The sequence below is a fragment of the Asparagus officinalis genome, chromosome 3 (assembly GCF_001876935.1).
Source record: "Asparagus officinalis chromosome 3, Aspof.V1, whole genome shotgun sequence".
Lineage (NCBI taxonomy): Eukaryota > Viridiplantae > Streptophyta > Magnoliopsida > Asparagales > Asparagaceae > Asparagus > Asparagus officinalis.
Genome location: NC_033796.1, coordinates 106,623,880 through 106,648,492, shown reverse-complemented (window position 1 = coordinate 106,648,492; position 24,613 = coordinate 106,623,880). Strand labels below are relative to the sequence as shown.

Below are 24,613 nucleotides of genomic sequence, written 5' to 3'. Positions count from 1 at the left end.
GTGGTCGGATGATAGCACCTATACCCTTTTTGGGTACGTGAGTATCCAACAAACACACACTTAATGGACCTAGGAGACAATTTATCCAAACCAGCAGTCAAATCCTGAACAAAACACGTACAACCAAAAACTCGAGGAATCACAGAAAAACGTTTTTTAGCAGGATAAAGACAGTGGAATGGTATCAAACCATCAAGAACAGAGGAAGGCATGCGATTAATCAAATAACAGGCAGTGAGGACAGCATCCGACCACAAGTACTTTGGAATATTCATATGTATCATCAGTGTTCTAGCAACATCGAGAATATGTCTATGCTTCCTCTCAGCAACTCCATTTTGTTGTGAAGTGTGAGAGCATGAAGTTTGATGAATAATACCATTAAGAGCACAAAATTTTGAAACGTTATTTTTCATATATTCCAAAGCATTATCAGTACGAAGAATATGAACAGAAGTAGAGAACTGGGTTTTTATTTCATTATAAAAGAGTTCAATAACATGCGAGACTTCAGACCTCTCTTTCAACAAATATAGCCAAGTCATGCGAGAGAAATCATCAACAAAAACAATGAAATATCGAAAACCCTTCACAGAGGGAACACGACAAGGACCCCAGACATCAGAATGAACTAACTCAAACGCAAAACTACTGCGTTTATCGACACGACTCTGAAAAGAAGCACGATGGTGCTTACCCAGTTCACATGACTCACAACCTAAAGAAGAAAGGGAAGACCGAACAGTAACTACCGATCTAAGTTTCTGTAGTGAAGGATGACCCAGACGTCAGTGCCACAGTAAGGTAGAATCAGGCTGTGCTGCAACAAGACCAGCACCCGGCACACTGTCGTCCAAATAGTACATACCTCCTCTCTCATGCCCCCGAACCAATCGTCATCCCAGTTGTTAGGTCCTGAAAAACACAATAAAAAGGAAAGAAGGTGACTTTACAGTTATTGTGCTTTGTAAACTTGCTAATGGATAATAAGCTAACAGGGAATTTAGGAGCATATAACACATCAGTGAGTTTCAAAGAGGAAGTAGCATGAACTACTCCAGCACCAAGAACTGGAGAAAGTGTACCATCAGCGATGCGAATAGAGGGAAACTTATCAGAAAGATGTAAAGAGACAAAACGATCCTTTATACCTGTCATATGGGATGAGGCTCCAGAATCTAGTACCCATGGTTCATGAGGAGAAGCTATGTAAGCATCCATACCTGAAGAGGATGCATGAGTAGCCGAATGACTGTTCTGAGAGATCTCTAGCTGGCGTAACCTCTCATAATCTGCCTGAGAAATCTGAACAGTAGGAACAGTAGTAGCTGGATTACTAGAAATAATAGTAGAAATAGGTGAGCGAGTCGACTCGGCATCGGCTACTTGGGCCCATTGAGGACGACCAAACTTTTCCCAGCATTTCTCAGAAATATGATTGGTCCTCCCACAATGACCACACTGACGTGAACCCCTATCAGAATCACCCTGTCTCCCACTAAAAGAGTCACGTCCTCCCAAAGAATCACGACCACGACCACGATCGCGGCCTCTGTCTCTACTAGAGAACATGGCAGACTGATCCACTGAAGGTGGAGACGGTGCAGAAGTATCAGAAGAAACACCAGTAGAGACCTGCATGACTCTGGAGAATGTAGCAGTCAGTGAGGGGATGGTATCTCCACCCAATATCTGTCCTCTCACCTGGGACTGCAAGTTAGGGTGCAATCCAGAAAGAAACTTGGACACTGCCAAGTCACGGCGATATCCCAACAGCGTCGCTGCATCAGCTACTGCAGGCTGATGCATCTCCAGTTCGTCTATCAGTCCCTTTAACTCACCAAAGAACTCCGGAACTGATCTATCTCCCTGTTTGAGCGTAAACAGTCGCTCATAAATCTCAAATACACGGGAAGCATTCTTCTCATTTCCGTACATAATCTTCAGGCTGTCCCACATCTCCTTCGCAGTGGTTAAGAACATAACACTGCTACTAATCTGTGGTTCCGTGCTGTTGAGGAGCCACGTCATAACACAATAATCAGACGAGAGCCAGGAACTGTAGGTGGGATCTGTGGTGGGTGGAGGAGAGGCCAGAAGATGTGGAAGTTTGCTCTGAGCGCCAATGAAGATGCGGAAAGCCTGAGCCCAGAGTAGATAGTTTGTACCATTCAATTTTATTGTAGTCCCCAAGACTACCTTGGGCGCAGAAGTCTGACCAGCAGCAGCAGAGGGAGATGTAGAAGAGGAGGAGAGATCTGTTTCCGACATTGTTGCACAATAGTGGTAGGCAGATAGTAGTCAAATAATCAGGGCAGTAGTAGAGATCTGTTCTTTAAACATAGACTAATAGCAGATCAAAAAAAATAGACAGTAGTAGATGACCGGATCGGGTCATGTGTGGCCTCGAATCACCTATTCAAGGCCATGGAAAAAGAAGGAACAAAACAAACGGCGCGACACTGTAGCGGCGCGGTTACTGTAGTGGCACGGCTAGTGGTGGCGATACCATGTAGAAAGAGATAATTGAGAGAGCAAAAACCCTAACTTCATTGATTTATTCAGATACTAGAGAGATATATATATATAGTCATACAAATAGGGGTATGGTTAACGGGTCACAGCTCATTAACCCAATACCCAATAGACTTAATCTAACAATTATAAGTTCAAGAAGTTATTTATTTATTTTGATAAAAGAAGTTCAAGAACTTGTTGACTAGGGTTGAATAATGATGAGCCACGTAACTTGTTTATTATGCTCGATACAATCTTTTTTTATATTATTATGAGATGGGAATATTAGAAGACAACTAGATCATGACGAATCTACATAACCCACTTCAATAATACAACACGGAACTAAATAATGACCTTCGATCGGAATCATAGGATACTTATCATCACAAAAGAAGAATAAAATGATGGTTTTATATTTTAACATCAAGTTGCACTGTTTGGGAATGGATTAGTGACAAATGAATCATTATTAAGGCTACCCAATTAATCATTCTTAATTAATCTAAGCCTTTAAGCTCTTTTGATCATTAATATGATTTTTTTTCTCCTTATGTTCAAAACTTGATACATTTAGATGTCACCTAACAAAATCTTACGATCCTTCTAGTCATCTCTTCTGCCTTCCACTGAGGCAGAACATAATTAAGGAATAGAAGAATAAGTATAATATCTTTAGTTTGATGATAAAAATGTGATTATAGTTGGTAAATGGAAAAGTGAATATTAGTGTGTTTCTCCCTTTCATTAATTGATTAAGAAATGACATAGCATAACTTTACATTTGATGCGATGCACTGGTTACAAATAATGCGAATCCAAATTGGAGTTGAGGAGATTGATTAGAATAGAACAAGGATTTAAATCAAACACCTTTTGTTTCCACTTGTCTTCTAGTGTTTTTTTTTTCCCCTTAACCATATTAGTGTGTTTCTCCCTTTTTTTTCTATGTCATTTCTTGCATCAGAATAGCTCGCTCGCTCTCTCTCTCTTTTTTAGTGTGAGCGTGCGCGTGTTGGTTTTTTTCTTTTTTTATTCTTTTGTTTGGGGGGTGGGGGGAGAGCGGGCGTAGTGTGGCTACTCTTTTTCTTTTCTTAGGAAAAAGGGGTAGCAAAGGTAATAATGAGTAATCATAAGATAGCAATGCTAATTTCACAAACAATTCTTAGGATTTTTAAAGGGGAAAAAACTTGTGAATCATGCTAAATTGGTCTGTCTCTTGAAAAAAAAGGGGAATCAAACTTGCTTTCTTGGATATATTGAAGAACTTGTAGGATAAGAAGTCTCAAATGATGTACTAATGAAGTGTTAGTGATTAATTTCATTAGTCATGTGATAATTTTTTTAAAAAAATAATCAAATATGATGATAGATAGGAAAATGTTGAGATTCCTTAAACAATGTCCCACAAAATGGGGAGCCACTTGATGTTATCTTGGCGGTTTTACAAAATTATTGGGACTGTTGCCATATTGCCAAGCATATCCCAAAAGTAGTGATTTTGATGTTGGTCCTTTTATATATTCTTCTTGCATAAGCCTTGGTTTGCGTGTAATTCCACAAGTCAATCACTCTACAGTCTCTAGAATCCATGGGGTTGTTTGTTTGAAATTTTTTTTTGGATATAGGGTGGATTACAAATTCTATGATGAAAAAATGGATTTTTCTTTTGAGTTTGTGGATTTCATAACACTAGCCGTGAACACCTTGCAGAGTACGAAATTTTTTTCCCCTGCTACAATAATCTCACTTTTAATGCTAAAGTGATATTTTATATATATTTTTTTGATTGCTACAGTTCCCACCTCTGCTATAGTTTTTTACAATGTTGGAGCATCCCCATGTGCTACAGTGTTTTAAAAAAAACTACAGTATCCAGTATCATGCTTGCTACAGTCAATTTTACTGTAGCATGAATAGTGAATCTTGGATTCTACCATTTGTATAGATGAGTAGATTTGTTTGATTCAAAATAAATTTCGGGATATTGAATAACCAAATAACAAAAAACTAATATGTTATAGCATTTGTGAAAGAGATTAATGGGTATCCTTATCATAGGAGGGGATTTCCTCCTATGACGCCTCTAAAATCACATGATTGAGCGACATTATGGATGATCCGCTCCGTTAAACTTGATCTACATATTCTAAAACCCCAACACACCAAGTTTGGGGTGAATCCGTCGTCGTTTGACCCTCCATCAAGCCATGTGAAAAGTTCTATTCATTCAAAACCGTTAAAATTGATACGAGTGGATAAATGGTCAAACGACGACGGGTTCACCCCAAACTTGGTGTGTTGGGGTTTTAGAATATGTAGATCAAGTTCAACGGAGCGGATCATCCACAATGTTACTCAATCATGTGATTTTAGAGGCGTCATAGGAGGAAATCCCCTCCTATGACAAGGATACACATTAATCTCTTTGTGAAATCACCTCTTTGAGGGAGGATTTAGCCTAGATTTCAAATTCTAAACTTTGTAATTCTACAATTTGAGTTTGAACCAAATAAAATATTACACATTATAGTATTTGTTATCCCAAAATTTTGATGAAACAAACAACATTTTAGAAACCCCAACCCATGTTAAAAAACCTATGGATTTCAAATCCTAGATGGAAATCCAAATCCTATAACTTTAGGATTTGAAACAAACACCCCCTAATTTTATGGAGAGAAAAACAAACTTTACCTGGTACTCTAGAATCCAATAATTTATGGAGAGGAAAACAATTTCAAAGGCTCGACCATATTAATCCTTCTTCTTAAAAATGAAGAGGTGACAATATTTTATTGGCAATTTTTTTGGTGCTTGTATAATTTTTTTTTTTTTGTGTGGAAACATTAAGCAACACCCTACAAGCACTTAAAACCTAAAGAGAATCCAAATAAAAGTTGATCAAATTTGGATTGTGTTTAGTGAGTGTGGATCGGATATGAGGACTCCTATTCGATTTGCACATGCATACAATAATATATCTGACCCCAATTCAAAAATATAAAAAGAAAAAGAAATATTTGGTGGGGTTTGGTAATGGAGAGTTCAATGTTGGGCATGCAACGGATAGAGCAGCAGAGGCAAAGGTGGGCAAACATGATCAAACTTGCAAGAACAGTCACCACAGCTTCATCCCGTTTCCGCTTTCGATACGTTTGGTTTCCTTGCAGCTGATGCGGTGGAGTTCCTCAGGAGGGTACAGAAATTCATGAATAATAATGTGGCGACAGTAGGGTCCGCTGAGTACGTGTTTCGTAGGTTGGGTTTTGCAATTAAGAAAAGATTAGCGGCGCAGCTTGTTGCCCGCTTGTCATCATCACATGTGTAATATTTTATTAGTTAAAAAAAAGAAAGAAAAAAAAATAAAAAGAAAGAGAGACAGAAAACAAAAGGTTAATTCCTACCACGGGGTATAAAGGTAAATTTGAACAAGCATTATCACGAGCTCACCAATAGGAAGACGCTTTCCTTTATATCCAGAAGAAATGGAAAGGGGCATTCCGGGACCAAACTAAGAGACAACATCATAAGGGGAAACAAAAACTTCCTCTTTTATTAATTAATTTATTTATATATATTTATCAAGCCCACTTTTCTCCTACAAAAAAGCTAACAATTCAAGGGTAAAAACTTCACCTCCTAAACTTTTGAATTTTTTGCACAGAAACCCCTGGAGCTTTTGAAAAGTTCACTTGAAGTTTGAGATCCCTTTCCAGGATTTGTCGGATAAGAAAAATAGAGGGAAACATAAAATTTTTAGAAAGTTTTTTTTACGCGTTTAACAAAATGGGGGTTTATTTTTGTAAAAAAAACTTACAGTCAGCTTGCAGGATTTTTTTGGAAATTCATTGGGATTCCGCGAAGCCGCTCAATATTTAGGGAATTTTCTCTAATTTCATACTTTGACTGGCCAGTTAGATAAACATCTATATTCGTATGAATATTTTTTTCAATTTTCAGATGATGTTTAAAGTTCACAAACGTTTTGTGCAAAATCACCCCAAAGTTCCAGGGGGTTTGTGAAATTTATTATAATTTTAAGTATATAGTTTGGCTCGCTGTCGGATAAAGCAAGATTAGTTTGGCACTAAATCCTGATTAGTTAATATTTAATTTGGGTTTGGGACAGCCGGTCAATAAAAAAATCCCGACACGGCGGCGGGCGTTTTGGGAATCCTTTTTGGGAATTGGGAAAGTTTAATTTTTGTGAGGCCCCTCAAAAAGCTGAGTTTCATCATTGCAGGGGGCATTTTGGCAAGGGCGTGGCTCCAATTTGGGCAATTTTGGAAAATTTAGGTCTGGGAGATTATTACTGGTAGGACCATTATGGGTATTGGGTAGGTCTGAGTTTGATTCCATACGCACCAACTTAGAACCTAGTTAAAATTTTGGTTTTATAAACATTGCTTTTTTGGCTCAACATTTGTAGCATCAACTATGAAATAACTCCTTGTTAAAAGAAATAAAAAAATAAATATAAATATATAAAGTAAAACAATAAAAAAAATGAAAATAATACTATGAAATAACTCATTACGTATTTATTTTAGTTTTTTCTGAGAATTCTTTCGGGCGCTCATACGGTGCGAGACGATTGTATATTAGTAGGAGCCTAAAAATTAATTTATAGTTTAAGCGGTTTATATTGTATATATCATAATTAGAATGATGAATTTTTTTGTGATTGTATGAAGAAAAAGAAAAAGAAGATAGGTAATTTTTTAATAACGAGCCATGGCAGTTAATTTTTTTTCCTTTTCCCTAGAAATTTTTGCCAAACTTCTATAAAACAATTTGGTGACAGATGGCATTCACTTAAATACAGTGAATCTAAACTTATAATAATACAGAAATACCTCCCTCATCTCTATCTTTGCTTACTCAAGAAAAAGATGCAATGAACCAAAAGAAAGGGAATTTTATTATATAGTTTTCAAGAAGGATTGCACTCAAGCGTTTAGATTGGTTTATTGAAGTAAGATTTTCCTGGATTTGGAAATAATAAATATCTTTTGTTTATCATGTTGTTGGAGTCTCAAGAATATCACTAGAGAAGGGTGATTATTCCTGAGATCAAAGTTACACAACAAGTTATTATGTATCATCTCTAGGGGTGTCCATTTGGCCGGGCTGGGCCGGGGCCCGGCTTTGGCCTAGAAACCTGGGCCAGTCCCGGGTTTCGGGCCCAGGTATGAAGGCCGCCTCGACGGCACACGGCAACGGGCCCGGTCGTAAAAACGGCCGGCGATATGTCCTCGGTCCAGGGCCAGCTGCGGCCGCAATTGGTCACATAATGTGACCGTGTCGCGGCACAATGTCGGGTCGGGCCGGGCCACAACGTCATTTTTGTGACCGTTTTGGCCAGCCCGGCCATAACGTCCATTTTGGTTATTTTGACCATTTTGCCCCTAAAGCGGTTAAAAATAAGGGTATTTTGATCATTTGTCTAGGGGACTGCCTCTATAAATAGCGAGGGTTTTTAATTGTTTTCCTCATCCAAAACTGATCTACTTCTCTCTTATACACTCTTATAATCGCTTTAGCTCTCTAATTCTTCACTGAAATGGCTTTCGGATCTGATTATGAAGAGCACAACCCAACTCTCGAAATGAGTCATCCTACTATGGCTACTCCTACCGATCCTACCGATGTTGATCCCGAATCCGTGGTGACGATTCTACACCAAGAGCTCCTAAAAGGCCAAGATCCGATGTGTGGAATTTTTTCGAGAAGATAGATATCACCAAGGATGAACACGGTAGGATTCTCACCCAGAAGGCTAAGTGTGCATTGTGCGGCAAAATTTTCCAAGCACATCATAAGAGCAACACCAACCATCTCAAACGCCATTTAGATAAACACAACAAAGGCCAGACGCCTCAATGTGATATCCGACAATCTATGATCTCTCAATCCTCATCTTTTGGTAGTTAGAATTATGACGCAGCCCGTGCCAGGAAATCCGTCATTAGGTTTATGATTCTTAAAAATATTTCTTTTAAATTAGTAGAAGATGATGAATTTGATGATTTATTTACAGATGGTTTTTACCCCGTATTTAAAAAAATTTCTCGTCAAACTTGTCAACGTGATATTTTAAAACATTATCAGAAGGAACAAGAAAAAATAATTTCTTATTTTCAAGGTTTAAATTGTAAATTTTATTTAACTTATGATATTTGGACATCTAAAGTACAAACTAGTTATTTATGTATTATAGCACACTGGATTGATGAAAATTGACAAATGTTTAAAAGAGTTATTTTTATTATTACAATTGAAGAGTCACATACTTGTATTAATGTTGCAAATTTAATAAATTGAAGAACTTTTAAAATTAGAAATTTTAGAAAGAATATTTTCTCTTTCACTAGATAATACAAGTAATAATTGAAGAACTTTTAAAATTAGAAATTTTAGAAAGAATATTTTCTCTTTCACTAGATAATACAAGTAATAATAATGTAGTTGTTGATTTTATCAAACTTCTCTTTCACTAGATAATACAAGTAATAATAATGTAGTTGTTGATTTTATCAAACAATCTCTGTCATTATCATGTCATGGTGATCTTTTTCATATTAGATGTATCTGTTATATTTTAAATTTAATTGTTCAAAGTGTATTTACTAAAATTAAACTCATGATATAGAAGCTAAACTTTAATAATTTAAGAGGTCTTGAGTTGAATCTCATTCCAACATATTTTTTTTCCCTTGAACAATATTTTTTTTTACTAAACTGGGATTCGAACCCTGCACATTTTATCCAAGCCTTAAAGACTAAAGCTATAACAACTAAACCCACTACATATAATTGCTTAATCTATGAAGTTTGTTTATTATAAACTTCACATGATTCAGAAATCCCGTGAAGTTTGGCAGCAAACCATCACCCGCGCCAAGTTTTTTTATTTAACGCTGATTAATTAAGGATTAAACTTCACAGTAATCTAAATTCCGTATAGTTTTCACAACTTATTTAGTATTTCCGACCCAGTTCTAAATTAAAAATGCTAAATAAAAGATAAATACAAATTTGTCCTTATTAATACTTTCATGGTCATAGAGAAAAATTAAAGAGGTTAAATGAAAAATGACACCATTAATTTGTAAGAATACAGAGCTTTTGATAAATTAGTCCTCCAAACTTATATATTTGGATACAGTCCCCCAAACCATCAGAGAATCTTACAGCCCTACTCTAACGTAAAAATCAATCAAACAACAAATATGAGCGCGAAAACTTATGATCAGGTAATGAAGCCAACACAATCCAAAATGCAGACAACAGCAAAAATATACAGCTGAGACTCTACCTAACTTGCATGGAGTCTCGGTTCATATCGCAACACGTGCAAAAAAAATAATTGCTCAGTTTTCTTTCTTCAATACAAAATCTACAAACACAGACACACCCAATTATAATAAGTATATTCATTTTCTGCTCCCCTTGTCAGGAAAAAAAATAGCTGTACATCTGAACAACAATCATACAGGACTGCTCGATGCAAAAATCAATCAAACAATGAACAAAATCAATTTGAACTTAAAAACTTATATAATCAGGTAATGAGGCATATAATATACAGGAGATCGGCAAAATAGCATTACGCTCCATGGCCTTCCAACTTTCACAGGCCTCGGTTCTTGGGCCTCCACTCTGTACGGCCCTTCACAATCTCGGACCCACTCTCGAGACGAAGCAGATGCTGGCACTCGACAGAGGTTTCCGCTGCTGAGACTGCGGAAAGGGACTGCAGGACGCTGTCCCTACCGCACTCCCTCCTGTACTCCAACGTCATGCTTGCAAGCTCGTGATTCTCCACAATTGACATGGGAGCACTCTGTACACATGAAGAAAAATATTACACAAGGGGGGAAAAAAGAACATGAATGCTGGCTACGCGTTCGCGGCTCATTTACCAAAATGAGCTATCAAAGATGTAGGTAGTGAGGATTGAGCCCCACCCGATAGATGGCCATCGAGGACCTGACCATCTGGTCATTCTTTGGTAACTCATTTAGCAAGATGATTTGTCTGGAAATTAAAAAAAAAATTCTAAAGTGGTTCTCACGTCTAACAACAAGACCATGACACCAAAAATCATACAATTAGAAATTGGAATATTAACCACTATAACATAGGAAGTAATAATTCTGTAGCAAAGTACTATGTTTCATCAATAAATTAACTGATAGAGCCCATGTTCTATCTGTGCAGATAGATCCCGTGAGTGACCTTTTCTTTTTGACTCTTAAAAGAGTGAAAATAAATTCACCCCAGAGGTCTATCCGCACATAGGAAATTAATACAAGGGATTAATCCACACAAATAGAGCTGCATGGGGTCTACCCACAATTGAGCAAATAGTATAGGAGATCTATCTGCAATTAACCGTTTATCTCGATCTTTACCTTCAAAGCAATCTAAAACATAGAGATCAAGAAATTTCAACCATTAGTTTCTCAATAGTAGCATTCTCAATTGAGAGAATCATGGGAAGCGGGGACTGTTCGAGAAAATAATTCTTGAGATATTTTAGACCGTTTAAGAGACAGTGGATGTTGGGCTGTTGATACTATAAATAGTGCAGTGTTCTCTGTGAGAAAACATAGCAAAAGAAAAATATTTTAAATGGAAAACTCTTTTGGGAAGCGAACTTTGAGTGCACTGACTCTTCTCTATCAGATAGGAAGGAAAAAACTGTGAAGTTTACTGTATTGAAAACCACCCACCGGTGGCTCATAATAAGCCACAAATTGCCAGACCTCTCTGTCGACTACAGAGTCTGAACACACTTATGGGCCCCACATGATTTGGACGCGTTTTCGAGTCCTGTTTGGATTCGGATTGGGGAGTTGTTTTGAATTCGGATTGGGGAGTTGTTTGATTAGTTGGACTCCTGTTTGGCTCCGGATTGGGGAGTTGTTTATAGCTAGTTGGACTCGAATTTGAGGGAGGCTATAAATAAAGATTGTCTAGGGTTTCTCTATGTATCTTTGACAAGAAAAATTAATATTTGTTTTGGCTTTGTAAGGGAGAGAGATTAGAGTTTCTAATCTTCTCCGTCTTCGTTGTAACATCTTGATAAATAGTGGATTGTCGATCTCGCCGGTTGTGGACGTAGACATCTTGTCGAACCACGATTAATCATTGTCTTTTCTTTGTGAGGTGATTGCACATCCGTGTTTGTCTCTACAATTGGTATCAAAGCTAGGGTGGTTCTTTCTACTGGAGTAAGAGAAGATGGAGTCGAATTCTAACTCGAATGTCAGGTATTCAAAGGATGCTTCAATCTACGGGATTGAGAAGTTTAATGGCCAGAACAACTTCGATTTGTGGCAAACACAAGTTAAAGACGTTCTCATCAAGGAGAAGCTTTACAAGGCGTTGAGAGGGGTAAAACCCAACAACATGAAGAAGGATGATTGGGAGGAGCTCGACTTGAGTACGTGCAGCACTATAGTATTTTTGCCTTGGTTGGTCTATGTCAATCAAAGGATATCGCCTACAACTTTCAGAAGGAAACTTCAGCCAAAGATATCTAGGATAAATTGGAGACTAGATATCAGAAGAAGAACATCACGAGCGTACTTTATCTGAAGAAGAGGTTATACAAGTATCGGATAGATCCAGGTAATTCTATGAGTGATCACATAAATGAGTTCATAAAGATTATTACTGATCTGTCTAACCTTGATGATATTGTCAAAGATCAAGATAAAGCTATTATCTTGTTGTGTACTTTGCTGGATTCTTATGATACACTAGTTGACACGTTGTATAGAAAAGAAAAGATTTCTTTTGAGGATGTTACATCGACAATGTTGTCAAAAGTTTCTAGGAAGTAGGATGCTAGTAAGGAGGAGCAGGGCGAATGGTTGTATGCAAGAGGAAGATCAGAGAAGACTGGGAAGAACAAGAGTCAGTCAAAGTCCCGAAACCAAAAGAATGTCGAGTGCTACTTTTGTCATCAAAGGGGTCATATGAAGTTTGATTGTCTGAAGCTGAAAGATAAGGCTAATAAACAGGAGATGAAATCGGATAAGCAGGAAGAAGCATCAGTGGCTCAAGCTTCTTGTGATGATGAGCCAGAGGAAGTTTTGACGAGTACTTCACAAAGTTATTTATCAGACGACTGGTTATTAGACTCGGGCGCATCTACCATATGTGTCCTCACAAGGAGTGGTTTTCTACCTACAGACGGTTGAAGGTGGAAACGTCTTGATGGATATCAATGTTACTTGCAAGACGGTTGGGGTAGGCACATTTCGAGTTCAAATGTTTGATGGGGTGGTGAGAACTCTGACAGAAGTAAGGCATGTTACAGCTTTGCAGAAGAGTCTGGTTTCTATAGGAACTTTGGAGTCCGGTGGCTACATGTTTGTAGGGGATAATGGGATTCTAAAAGTTCTTCATGAAGACAATGTGATGATGACATGTAAACGACGTGGTAATCTATATTTCCTTAAGGGAAAGGTGATTACAGGAGCTGTTGCAGTGTCCCAGGTCAAGAAATCTGATTTAAAATCTACTTGATTGTGGCATATGCGCCTTGGGCATATGAGTGAGAAGGGTATGACCATTCTCAGCAGACGTGATCTGCTTGGTAGTGAGAAGATATCAAAGCTTGACTTCTGTGAGCATTGTGTCTTTGAGAAGCAGTGTAGGGTGAAGTTTGGCACTGCGGAGCATCGCACCAAGGGTACGTTGAATTACATTCATTCGGATGTTTGGGGTCCAAGCAAAGTTAAGTCTTTGAGTGGAGCTAGGTGGTTCGTGACATTTATCGATGACTTCTCGTGGAGAGTTTGGTTGTACACCATGAAGGAGAAATCTGACGTCACCGATTTGTTTATTAGATGGAAGACAATAGTCAAGAAGAAAACTGACAGAGTTGTCAAGCGGATTCGGTCAGATAACGGGGGGATCCGTCAGAAGAGTACTGCAGGAAGCAAGGTATTATCAGGCATTTCATAGTGGTGCAAACACCTCAGCAGAATGGAGTAGCGAAGCGTATGAATCGCACCCTACTAGAGAGAGCACGGTGCATGTTATCAAATTCTGGTTTGGACAAGTGTTTTTGGGTTGAAACAGTAACACAACGTGCTATCTCGTGAATCGTTCACCGAATACATCCATTGATTCGAAGACACCTATTGAAGTATGGTCTGGTATGCTATCTCGTGAATCGTTCACCGAATACATCCATTGATTCGAAGACACCTATTGAAGTATGGTCTGGTACTCCCTTTGATTACAGTCATTTGAAAATCATCCATTGATTCGAAGACACCTATTGAAGTATGGTCTGGTACTCCCTTTGATTACAGTCATTTGAAAATCTTTGGTTGCCCTACTTATTTTCACGTTCAGGAAGATAAGATTGGTGTGAGAGCCCGAAAGGGTATCATTTTAGGTTATCAAAGTGATGTGAAGGGATACAGATTGTGATGTCCTGAGTGGAAGAAATATGTAATCAGTCGGACATGACATTCAATGGCCAACCATGCTAAACTCAAAGAGTGTAGATGTGGGAGATATCAGCTCGGTTGGAAACATCAGTTCGCAGGGAATCAGGTTGGGTGGAAGTGGTGAATATTTTTTGGAGGTGGAATTCACAACTCCACTGATGTCCACTGATGAGGCAACAATAGATTGGAGGTTCCGGATGATAGTCTATTCAGTAGCAACAACTGTCCTTGACAGGCAATAGAGAGAAGACCCAATGCGGGGAATGCAGCAATTCGTTACGGTTTTAAGGATATGACAACCTATGCTTTATCTGTGTATGGAAATGAGCCCGTTACCTACAATGAAGCTATGAGAGGTGATCGTAACAAAGAGTGGATGACGGCTATGAGGGAGGAGATGAAGTCTCTTCATAAAAACCATACTTAGGATTTGGTGGAAGTACCAAAATGGGAAGAAGCCGATTGAGTGCAAGTGGGTCTATACGGTGAAGGATGATTTTCCAAACTCCGGTGGAAGTACAGGTGTACGGTACAAGGCAAGATTGGTGGCAAAAGGATATGCACAACTAGAAGGTGTTGACTATAATGAAGTTTTCTCTCCGGTCGTGAAGCACACCTCTATCCGACCCTTTTTAGCGATGATTGCGCAGTATGACATAGAGCTCGATCAATTAAATGTCAAGACTGTACTCTTGCATGGAGATTTGGAGGAGGACATTTATATGTCATAGCCCAGTGGATTTACAGTTGCTGGTGAGGAGGGTTATGTGTGCAAAGTAAAGAAATCATTGTATGAATTAAAGTAATCGCCGCGACAATGGTATTAGAGGTTTGACACATTTATGATACTATAGAAGTTTACACGGAGTGAGCTTGATCATTGTGTGTACTTCAGGCAGGTTGGTGATTCTTTCATCTATTTGTTGCTCTATGTTAATGATATGCTTATTATCTCACATAGTATGGTGGAAGTCAACAAGCTGAACAAGAAGTTGAGTTCCGAGTTTGAGATAAAAGACTTGGGTCTTGCGAAGAAGATACTTGGGATGGAGATTGTTCGAGATAGAAGAATGAGAGGTTGTGCCTTTCTCAAAGGCGGTATGTGGAGAAGGTGTTAGTTCGTTTTGGGATGCAAAACTCGAAGCAAGTTAGTGCTCCGTTGGCTCCTCACTTCAAGCTTTCAGGTCTGCAGTCTCCTACTACTGAGGTGGAACGTGAGTATATGTCTCAAGTTCCGTATGCTAGTGTAGATGGTAGCCTTATGTATGCTATAGTTTGCCCTCGTCCAGATCTTGCACACGCGGTCAGCTTGGTTACTCGGTATATAACAAATCCGAGTAAACAACATTGGCAGGCTGTTGTCAAGTGTATTTTACGGTATCTTCAAGGATCGTTGGATGTCGGTTTGGTTTATTCAAAGACTGGAAAGTCACATGTGAGAGGGTTCGTGAATTCAGACTATGCGGGTGATTTGGACAGGCATCAGTCCACCAGTGGGTATTATTTTATTCTTGTCGGCAGTCCGATCAGTTGGAGATCTATGTTACAATCTACTGTGCCGTTGTCTACTACAGAGGCAGTGTACATGGTAGTAACAGAGGCGATTAAGGAAACAGTGTGGATACGTGGTTTGGTTGGTGACTTGGGTATATCTCAAGAGGTTGTTGAAGTCCACTGCGACAGTCAAAGTGCAATTCATCTTATGAAGAATCAAGTCCATCATACTCGCACCAAGCATATTGACGTCCGATTTCATTTTATCCGTGAGATAATTGAGAGTGGTAAGATTCGACTGACGAAGATTGACACTAAGGAGAACCCGACGAACATGTTGATAAAAGTTGTTCCAACAGTCAAGTTTGAGCACTGTCTCAACTTGATCAATGTTCTTCGGTGTTGAGGCCCTTCGGGACTATTTAATGGTGATGGTTGTTGAAAAGATCAGAGGTTACTTGGGTGATGAAAACTATTGGTGGTTTATCAATTTCGCTAAGGTGGAAATTTGTGAAGTTGGCTGTATTGAAAGCCACCCAGTGGTGGCTCATATTGAGCCAAAAATTGTCAGACCTCTTTGTCGACTACAGAGTCTGAACACACTGATGGGTCCCACATGATTTAGACGCGTTTTCGAGTCCTGTTTGGATTCGGATTGGGGAGTTGTTTGGCTAGTTGGACTCATGTTTGTATTCGGATTGGTGAGTTGTTTAGCTAGTTAGACTCGAATTTGAGGGAGGCTATATAAATAAAGATTGTCTAGGGTTTCTCTATGTATCTTTGACAAGAAAAATTGATATTTGTTTTGGCTTTGTAAGGTAGAGAGATTAGAGTTTCTAATCTTCTCCGTCTTCGTTGTAACCTCTTGATAAATAGTGCATTGTCGATCTTGCCGGTTGTGGACGTAGGCATCTTGCCGAACCACGATTAATCTTTGTCTTTTCTTGGTGAGGTGGTTGCACATCCGTGTTTGTCTCTACAAAAACTGCTTCATTTCTAACGAGTAAAAACTAAAGGGAATGGATCTGTATCTATGCTCTGATACCGATGGACAAAATGGGATGATATTGGATTTGGGGGCCTCCGATAATGAGACGAGGGGTTTTTTCTGACAGACTGCACTATTTACAGAGGCAACACCTACTATCTCCACCTGCTCAAAGATTGTCTCAAATATCTCAATAGTTATTCTCTCTAACAACCCCCACTTCCCATAGTTCTCTCAAGTAAGAACCCCTACTGCTGAAAAAAAATATTGCTAATCACCAAAACCCCCTAAAAAATAATCTCATCTTTCTCTCTCAAAAACCAACATAAGCTACTACCGCCGCTTTCTACCTGAATCTAGTGATATTTGCCATGAAGATTGAATATAAAGGAATTGCATTTAACTGCTTGATTTCTTTTTCATAAACTTATTAGAATGTGTCCAAAAGGATGTGTTAATAAAAAGAAACAATAATGTTTCTCCATGACATGACCAATTACTGACTTCTCGCAAAAGTTCTCAGCATTCTCATTTGAATATCGACATGTATATTCATGTTTTTGTGTGTATTCTGGGCATGTTCTGTGTGTGCGCGCACACAGTCTATACTATATATTTAAGAGAAGCCCCCTTCGGGTTTGTGAGTCATAGTTTTAAAAGATCGAAAATAGTCTCACACTAGGAAAAGACTACAGAAATGTCATTGCACTTGGAAAAAAAAGAAAACTACATAAATGCTCTCGCAAAATTCCCTCCCACTTGTGGAAAATCAATGAAAATATCCTCACACTTTTGGGTGGATTTTTTTTTTTTTTTTTTTTTTTTTTTTTTTTTTGGTTTTTTTTTTTTTTTTTTTTTTTTTTTTTTTTTGGGTTTGGGGGGTGGGGACCTAACAAACCCTCCATTCCTTGACAACTCAACTACATCATTGTTGCACATTCCATGCCATGAACGCAACGCGAGCACCGGAATACTAGTTGAAGAACAAGAGTAAGCAAGATAAGCGGCATTATACATTCAAGCTTGTCTATAAGTCCCAGCCATGTGGATTTGCAAATAAATGAACAATTATTGCCAATAGATAAGCAAAGCATACTGCCTAATGAATCATGTGAACCCCAAACAAACACGTATCAATCCCAACTGGTGATACTGGGTTATAACGAATGAAGACGATGAAAACAGCCCTATACCAACCAAAGTTTTATTTTTTTTATGGAGAGAGAAAAATGAAGAAATTAAAAAAAGAAACATTACCAGGGACAGCTCAGTGATACTTCTTGTGAAGACAACTAGCAAATACAAATTGCAAAGATCATTAAAAGCATTGGGCCAGACAACCCATTGTTCAATGACGTCGAAGTAGATATTAGACTAAATCAAAAGACAGGAACTGACCAAGAATCAAAATGTGATAAGACTGATAGGCAACTATATGAACGGATAATGTCGGAAATGGTAATATTGTACTACATGTTGCTCTGAATTCTGATGGATTTATGAATCTCCTATGCTTAAGAACTATTAGTCCCAGTAAAAGCATTTCCGCAAATTCTATTTGTGAACAGTGCAATTAGCAAAAAGAGAAATGCTATATGTATGCCCATATTTAATCATCAAGATCTCATCTGACTGTAAGCAGCTGACAAGAACGATTGTAATTCACAGATTTTATAACCAGGTTCAGAAAAATGAAATTACTGGACAAACTCACTTCTATCAACAAACTGTACAATTATGAATCCGAGATTTGCAACCATCAAGTTTTCAACTCATAGTGTCTGCATATGACATCAATAATGAAGCTGATATTTGTAACATTCAGGATTGGGAAATGAATATTATGGGACAAACTGGATGAGATGCATAGTGAAGTTGTTCAGAGTACAGTCAAAACCTGTCAAGTTCACCCTATCTTCCGAAAAAGGACTGTGCAATTCTCAATACTAGAACTCTTCTTGATGTTCTAAACTATAATCTAACAAATCATCGTTAATCGTGTCTACTAGTTATGTATTGCTCATCTATAATTGCACATAGAGACTGTAATCAAAGTTTGAAGCATTTTTGGGGTGGAACAAATCAGAATAATTCCTCTAGTGTATTGTAGGATTTAGTAATTAGACCAGAAAAACTACCAATCAGCACACGTCTTCAAGTTCACAACTACAAACAGGTATATAACAAGGAAAAGAACTAGTTGAGCAGTTGTAGCACTTATATTACCTCCAGGATCCACCCAATATATTTAACATTGTTCACATGTTGGTTGACATCTAAATCACTCCATCGAGGCTGCAATTATATTCGAAAACACTGGATCAGTATTACTTGTAGGAGGAGATTGATAACAGAAAGAAAGATAACAGAAAAAAGTATAAAATATTTCAACATAATTTCATAAGTGCCACTAAGCTTACAGTTAGACCCCTGCGAACATGATCTGCAGTGTCATCATTGAGCTTAGGAATTTTCCTGTTGTCCTCATTAATAACAGGGTCCTGCTCTATAAAGTAGGGTCCTATTTCAGCTCTAACTTCTTCAGGAAACTTGGATAGCTTCCTTGTTTGTTTGTTCATCATCACCCAATTACTGAAGCGACCAATAACAGTTACCAAATTAAGTACCTCTTGGCATAAAGCAATGAAAGAGACCAACACTTATGAATGAGAAGCTGAGATAATACTTTCAGTTGAGAGTAAAGCACAAGCAGAATCTACATACCTGGTGGCTCTCATAATAGTTTGCCCTGTTCGACGGTCACGAACATGCCAGTCCCTGCGCATGCCATTCTTTCCGGATGAACTAACCCAAGTATCTACTTCAATAACATCACCCCTGCATACATATTGAGAGCCTTACTAAAAACAATTAACATCAGGCATATTACCATAAAACTAAATCAGTTACAATGATAATGAGGAAAGTTGCCATCAAGTTGAGCTAATTCATTTGGTTTAGAAAATTTCTTTGTATAGATAAATATATACAATGGTCCTACAGATAGGCAAACAGTCTGTTCATATTATCATTACAATCAATTCGAGCGGGCAGTAGATGATGGGTTGGGGGGAAGGGGGTTACTGTGCCTAGAGAGATCCTTATGCCTGGCAATGTATACATCTCTACTAGAATGCCATCAAGTTGACCTAATTTATTCGGTTTAGCAAATTTATTTGCATGAAAAAACATATATAATGTTTCTATATACAGGCATACACAGTCCATTCATACTTACTACACAGGTTCTTGGGACAAAAAAACATTAAAGAAGAAACTAGAACCATGAACTTTATGTTTTTCTAACACCAGGTCCAGAATGCTAAAAGAAGCTAAATATTAGAAACCTAACGTATGCTATATTTTTCTAACTAAAGATGCTATTTATTTTCACACTTATGACACCCAATAATGATAATCTAAATAGAAGTGAAGCGATATGGGTGTTCACTGTCCTCAGACCAAAACCGGATATGCAAAAAGCACATGTACAGAAAAACTATGAATATTTTATTAGCAAACATAAAGCTGAGAGTGAGGAATTCTCAAGATAATGCATGTAGCATATTCAAATTTTTTCAACCATGCAAAATGCTAATCTAAACACGTTCAATTTCTCAAATGATGCTAAAATATTTCCACCAGGTAATGGAGAAATTCATCAATCAACATCATCACACAAATAGTCACCTTATATCCAGTTTAGGTACGAAGTGCATAATTTCTAAATGCCTAAAAAGTCACATGAAGAGCTATACAAAGAAAGAATTGAAAATACCTGCATGCTCTAACAGTAGTTGTCAATACATGTCATGAAATTCTTCTAGCGGTTGCATAGCATTGAAAGCAAACAATATTCAGCAGTAAAGCAGAAATCATCGTCATCATGCATTAAGCAGCTCACAACCCCTAGCTTTTAAGAGGAAGAATTAAAGTGTGCTTTCTTATCAGCCAATGCCCTATAACTTTAGCAAAGTTTAGTTTGCTTCATAAAGAATTTGGCATGTAAGCTTAGCAGCTGATATGTTCTATGTTGTTAAACCACCAGATTGCAAGACCATTTCAAGTACCGTTTCGAATCATACATAAAAGTTTCTCATGATAGTCATGCTCCATGAGTGTTCTGTATACGAGACACTGATGATAATATTGATAACAGTGATGGCCAAAACCAGGAAGAAATAAAGATGAACATGAGGAATATAAAAAAAAAAAGCCTACCAAGAAGGATAACGATCAACAAGAACTTGCATCTTGGTAACAACCCAAATCAGATTCCTTTTACTCATCTCTGGCGTTGAACCAAATCCACCCTCCATGAGTCCAGCGCACATCACATGATTTAGAGCTGTTTCCTGATCAAAGACAAAGCGTATGAGAACATAAGTACACAAAAACACCACATTTTATTTTCAGTCCATGTGAATGATATCAACTATCCAACCTGTAAATGATTCATTAACGTCTCTATAGAAGCTGTTTTATCCGCCCCAATTTCATATGACCTTATAGAAAAGCTCTGCCTATAAACAAGTCCATTCTCAATAATCTTCCCAAGACCAAAAGCATCCGAAAGCATGTCGGGCTTCTTGGGCTTCCAGTCAAGAAGAGTCCATTCCTTCTCAGCAGCCAAGAACATGGTAGTAATGGCAGCAAGCAGAACGCTCCAATCAGGCAATTGGTTGTAAAACGTTCTCGGGGCCAGATAAGAAGAAGGGGGGTCGTCTCCAACCATTGTAGGGTTAGCTTTCGGCCCGGTATTGGCGCCATTGATCTTGGTGGCAACTTGGGCATTAGCCTTCACTTGCAAACCAACATTAGAAGATGTGGGTTTGGGACCAAAAGAAACAGAAGGCGGTTTAGCTGCTGAGGATGTTGATGACGAAGATGAGGAAGACGAGGAGGATGGAACAGGGAAGAACGCTGCGGTAGCCGCGGCAGCCACCATGATGGGTACTATATAGACAACTCAGCACTGCAATGAAACAGCAAATAAGCTAGTCAGATGGCCGATCCTAATAGCAGGGAGGTCAAGTTGTACAAGTTCCTCAAAACTTCGATCAAATCAGCAGTTCACATATAACTCCCCTGTGCAAGTAGGGAACATCGTAAATTTCATCTTAAAAATATGAACCCCAGATTCATTCCTCTTCAAAGTGCGTCAAATTAAAAAAAAAACTGTGTATTTTACTACTCAATCAAATTAAACCTACAACGTAATTGAACCAAATATAAATTACCCAAAACCAGATTATACTAATTGTCAGCAATCGAATTTTCAAAAACGGATAACCATAATTAATCCAAAAAGATATTTTTTTTACGCAAAAAAAAATTTAACGCGGGCTCAAATTGCAAGAAAAACACCTAAAATTTTTCATCGCAAAAAAAAAAAAACAGGCGAGCAGCAACCCCTAGTCAGCAGATCCCCAAATTCTCAAAATCAAGGCAAAAAATTTTCTCAACCAGATCGCCGCATTCTCACCTCCAAGCCCGCTAAGCTAGGGTTAGCCCCAAAGAGACGAAGAGAGGACGAAAACACCAGCCCCAGCTCGATCAGCCAGGGTTCGAAACCTCCCCTTCCCTCCTCGTCCCCCAAATCTTTAAAGGTTAGGGTTTCCGATCGAAGGATGGGGAGGAGACAGCGCGATGATCGAGGGCGTTCGCTGGTTACAGGCGGTAACCACACCCCCCACCTCATCGGACCGCGCTGTTTCAGGCGCCTATTTATAGCGGTCTTTTTAGTATTAAATGACGAAAGTGACCTCGGTCGGTTGGGTGTAATGGCGGAGCGGTAAGCAGGGGTATCCTACGAAAATATTCATAACCGTATCTCAAATCTATAACTGATAGGGTATGGATACGAATATGATTTTGCAGCGAAATATCCGTATCCGTATCCGAAATATCCGAATACATATTAGTCATACTCTTACGATAGTTTCGATTATTAGATTACGGATTTGTGGTTAATTTTGATGATCAATATGTCTAATCTTAACTTTTCAGTTATAATAAACATATTAACGAGCTCTTGTGTATCACATGAACCATGTTTTTTTCAATACTATCTAGTTTTCTCATATCCGTTTTGTATCCGTATGCATATCTGCTTATATATATCCGCATGTATATTTTAGAAGATATGGTTATGAATTTTTCTTACCGAGGTATATTCGTATCCGTATCCGTATCGGAGATGAGTAAACAGATATAGATATGATAAGCATCACATCCGAACCGTATCCGGACCGAATGCACCCCTAGCGGTACGTGGGGGGCCGTAAGGGTGTTTTTGGGAATTGTAATAGGCAAAGCTGGGATTAATAACGGTTGGGAGCGTTTTTAATATTAAATGACGAAAGTGACCTCGGTCGGTTGGACGTAACGGCGGAGCGGTACGGGGGACCCTTGAGGGTGTTTTTGGGAATTGTAGTAGGCACAGCTGGGATTATAACGGTTGGGGAGCGTCGGCAGGTGGGGACCGCCTGCGAGTAATGATTACCTGCCCCTGGGATTATAACGGTTGGGGAGCGTCGGCAGGTGGGGACCGCCTGCGAGTAATGATTACCTGCCCCGGCTCAACAAAAAACTAGTGTGGTCAACAAAAACCACGCGAGCATCTGGGACACGTGGCGTCTGTCTATTGGCAAAAAGTTTCTAGAAAAAAAAAATTCAATTGTACAGGTCTTTTAATAGTTAGGTTGTGAGCCCAAAACGTGGGAAGGATGTTGTAATTAAGTTGTTAACGAAATAAATGGATATGATTTCGTTGAATTTTCTTTTTTTGGATTTTTCTGCTTAGCGGCTATTTGGTTCGTTTCCTTGATATAGGAAAATACAATTCCATGTAAAGAAATACAAGTTTTGAGTTTTCTAAACTTTTCCAAGAAATAGATTTTTTTTTATTTGGTTCGCACATAAAAAATGGTGAGAAACCAATGTATTTATTTTTCTTGTGTTTGGTTAGCATAGAAAAAAAGGAAAACTTTTGTAAACAAAGCAGAGAAGGAAAAAAATCTGACGTGGCAGAGTTTTCATCAATTTCGCTCGGTTGGGAAAGGAAATCAGAGGGAAAAAAATCTGAGCTGGCGGCGATTTCAGCAGAGTTTTCCCTCTTCCATCCGAGCGAACCAAAGCGGCACAAAGAAATGGACGGAAACAAAAAACTGACATGGAGGGCTAAAAATCTGACGTGGAGGGGTTTTCTGAGTTTTCCACCCATTATAATAGCGAACCAAACAGCCCTTTAAGAACGTTACTAGAATTTTTTTCCCCCAATTGTGAGGATATTTCATTTGATTTTGTTAGGTGTAAGCTCATGTTATTGATTTTTTTTAAAAGTGTGAGTGCATTTGCAATAAAATCTTTTCAGATGTAAGGGCATTTTTAGAGTTCTAAAGATGTGGCTCACAGCCATAAAAATAGGAGCTCTTCATAATATGTAGTATCGATAAATAGACTTTAGTATTCAATTCATAAATGAACATAATGTAATCAGATGTATATTCCAGGCATTTGATTATCACATATTTGTTTGTGGTTTCATCCCTCATAATTTGTTTTATGACATGCATTATGTTATGCTTTTAACTCATTTATGTTTTCTGATTTAAGCTCTGTACTAAGTTTGACGAATTTAAAAGGCCCCGTGTCAGTATTTGAATAGATTTTCTTTAGTCAAATAAAAGCATCTTCTTAATTGTATAGTTTAGCATTCATAAGCAATGAATTAGTGATCAAATAAATATATTCCCAAATATTCAAAAAACATTTATATTATGGAATTAGAAGAAATTCAAAGAAGAAGTACAAATTTTAAAAATTTTAAACGAATACAAACACGAAGACCGTCAATATTGATTCAATTCATTTCCGCCCTTAAGAGCAATAGTTGTTGTGGAGGACAAGATTGTACTGACGCTACTAATACAATATTGGTGATCCAAGCGATCTAGAATTGACATTGGGACATATTTTACGGATCTCCTTCTTCTTTCTATCATTTTTTGCAGAGAGCATTTTATGGGATTTTATCCCCTGTGCCCTGTAATATTCTTTAAAATTTCCGATTAAAGCATACATCTTTGGTATGACTATAGGTTTTATAATATTGTCTAACATTACGAGAGAG

At 38.2% G+C, this 24,613-nt stretch overlaps 2 protein-coding genes across 2 annotated transcripts; both read right to left on the bottom strand.

Annotated features, from left to right (window-relative positions):
- On the bottom strand, positions 877-2,271 carry LOC109835550. The gene has a single exon (XM_020403518.1). It carries the CDS (start codon positions 2,269-2,271, stop codon positions 877-879), a length of 1,395 nt encoding a protein of 464 aa, XP_020259107.1.
- On the bottom strand, positions 9,880-22,189 carry LOC109835670 (palmitoyl-acyl carrier protein thioesterase, chloroplastic-like). Its single transcript, XM_020403652.1, has 7 exons — positions 21,965-22,189; positions 20,924-21,454; positions 20,701-20,834; positions 19,204-19,317; positions 18,900-19,071; positions 18,706-18,774; positions 9,880-10,366 (listed from the first exon to the last, which is right to left on the bottom strand). Exons 2-7 carry the CDS (start codon positions 21,425-21,427, stop codon positions 10,154-10,156), a joined length of 1,206 nt encoding a protein of 401 aa, XP_020259241.1. The 5' UTR covers positions 21,428-21,454; positions 21,965-22,189; the 3' UTR covers positions 9,880-10,153.

What these genes read in the sequence shown, in the direction of transcription:
- LOC109835670 (XM_020403652.1), bottom strand. Translation starts at nt 21,427, where the DNA reads ATGGTGGCTGCCGCGGCTACCGCAGCGTTCTTCCCTGTTCCATCCTCC. An exon ending in CGTTAATGAATCATTTACAG is followed by an intron (nt 20,835 to 20,923) that starts GTTGGATAGTTG and finishes GTCTTTGATCAG; the next exon opens with GAAACAGCTCTAAATCATGT. An exon ending in ACTATTATGAGAGCCACCAG is followed by an intron (nt 19,072 to 19,203) that starts GTATGTAGATTC and finishes TGGTCGCTTCAG; the next exon opens with TAATTGGGTGATGATGAACA.
- LOC109835550 (XM_020403518.1), bottom strand. Translation starts at nt 2,271, where the DNA reads ATGTCGGAAACAGATCTCTCCTCCTCTTCTACATCTCCCTCTGCTGCT.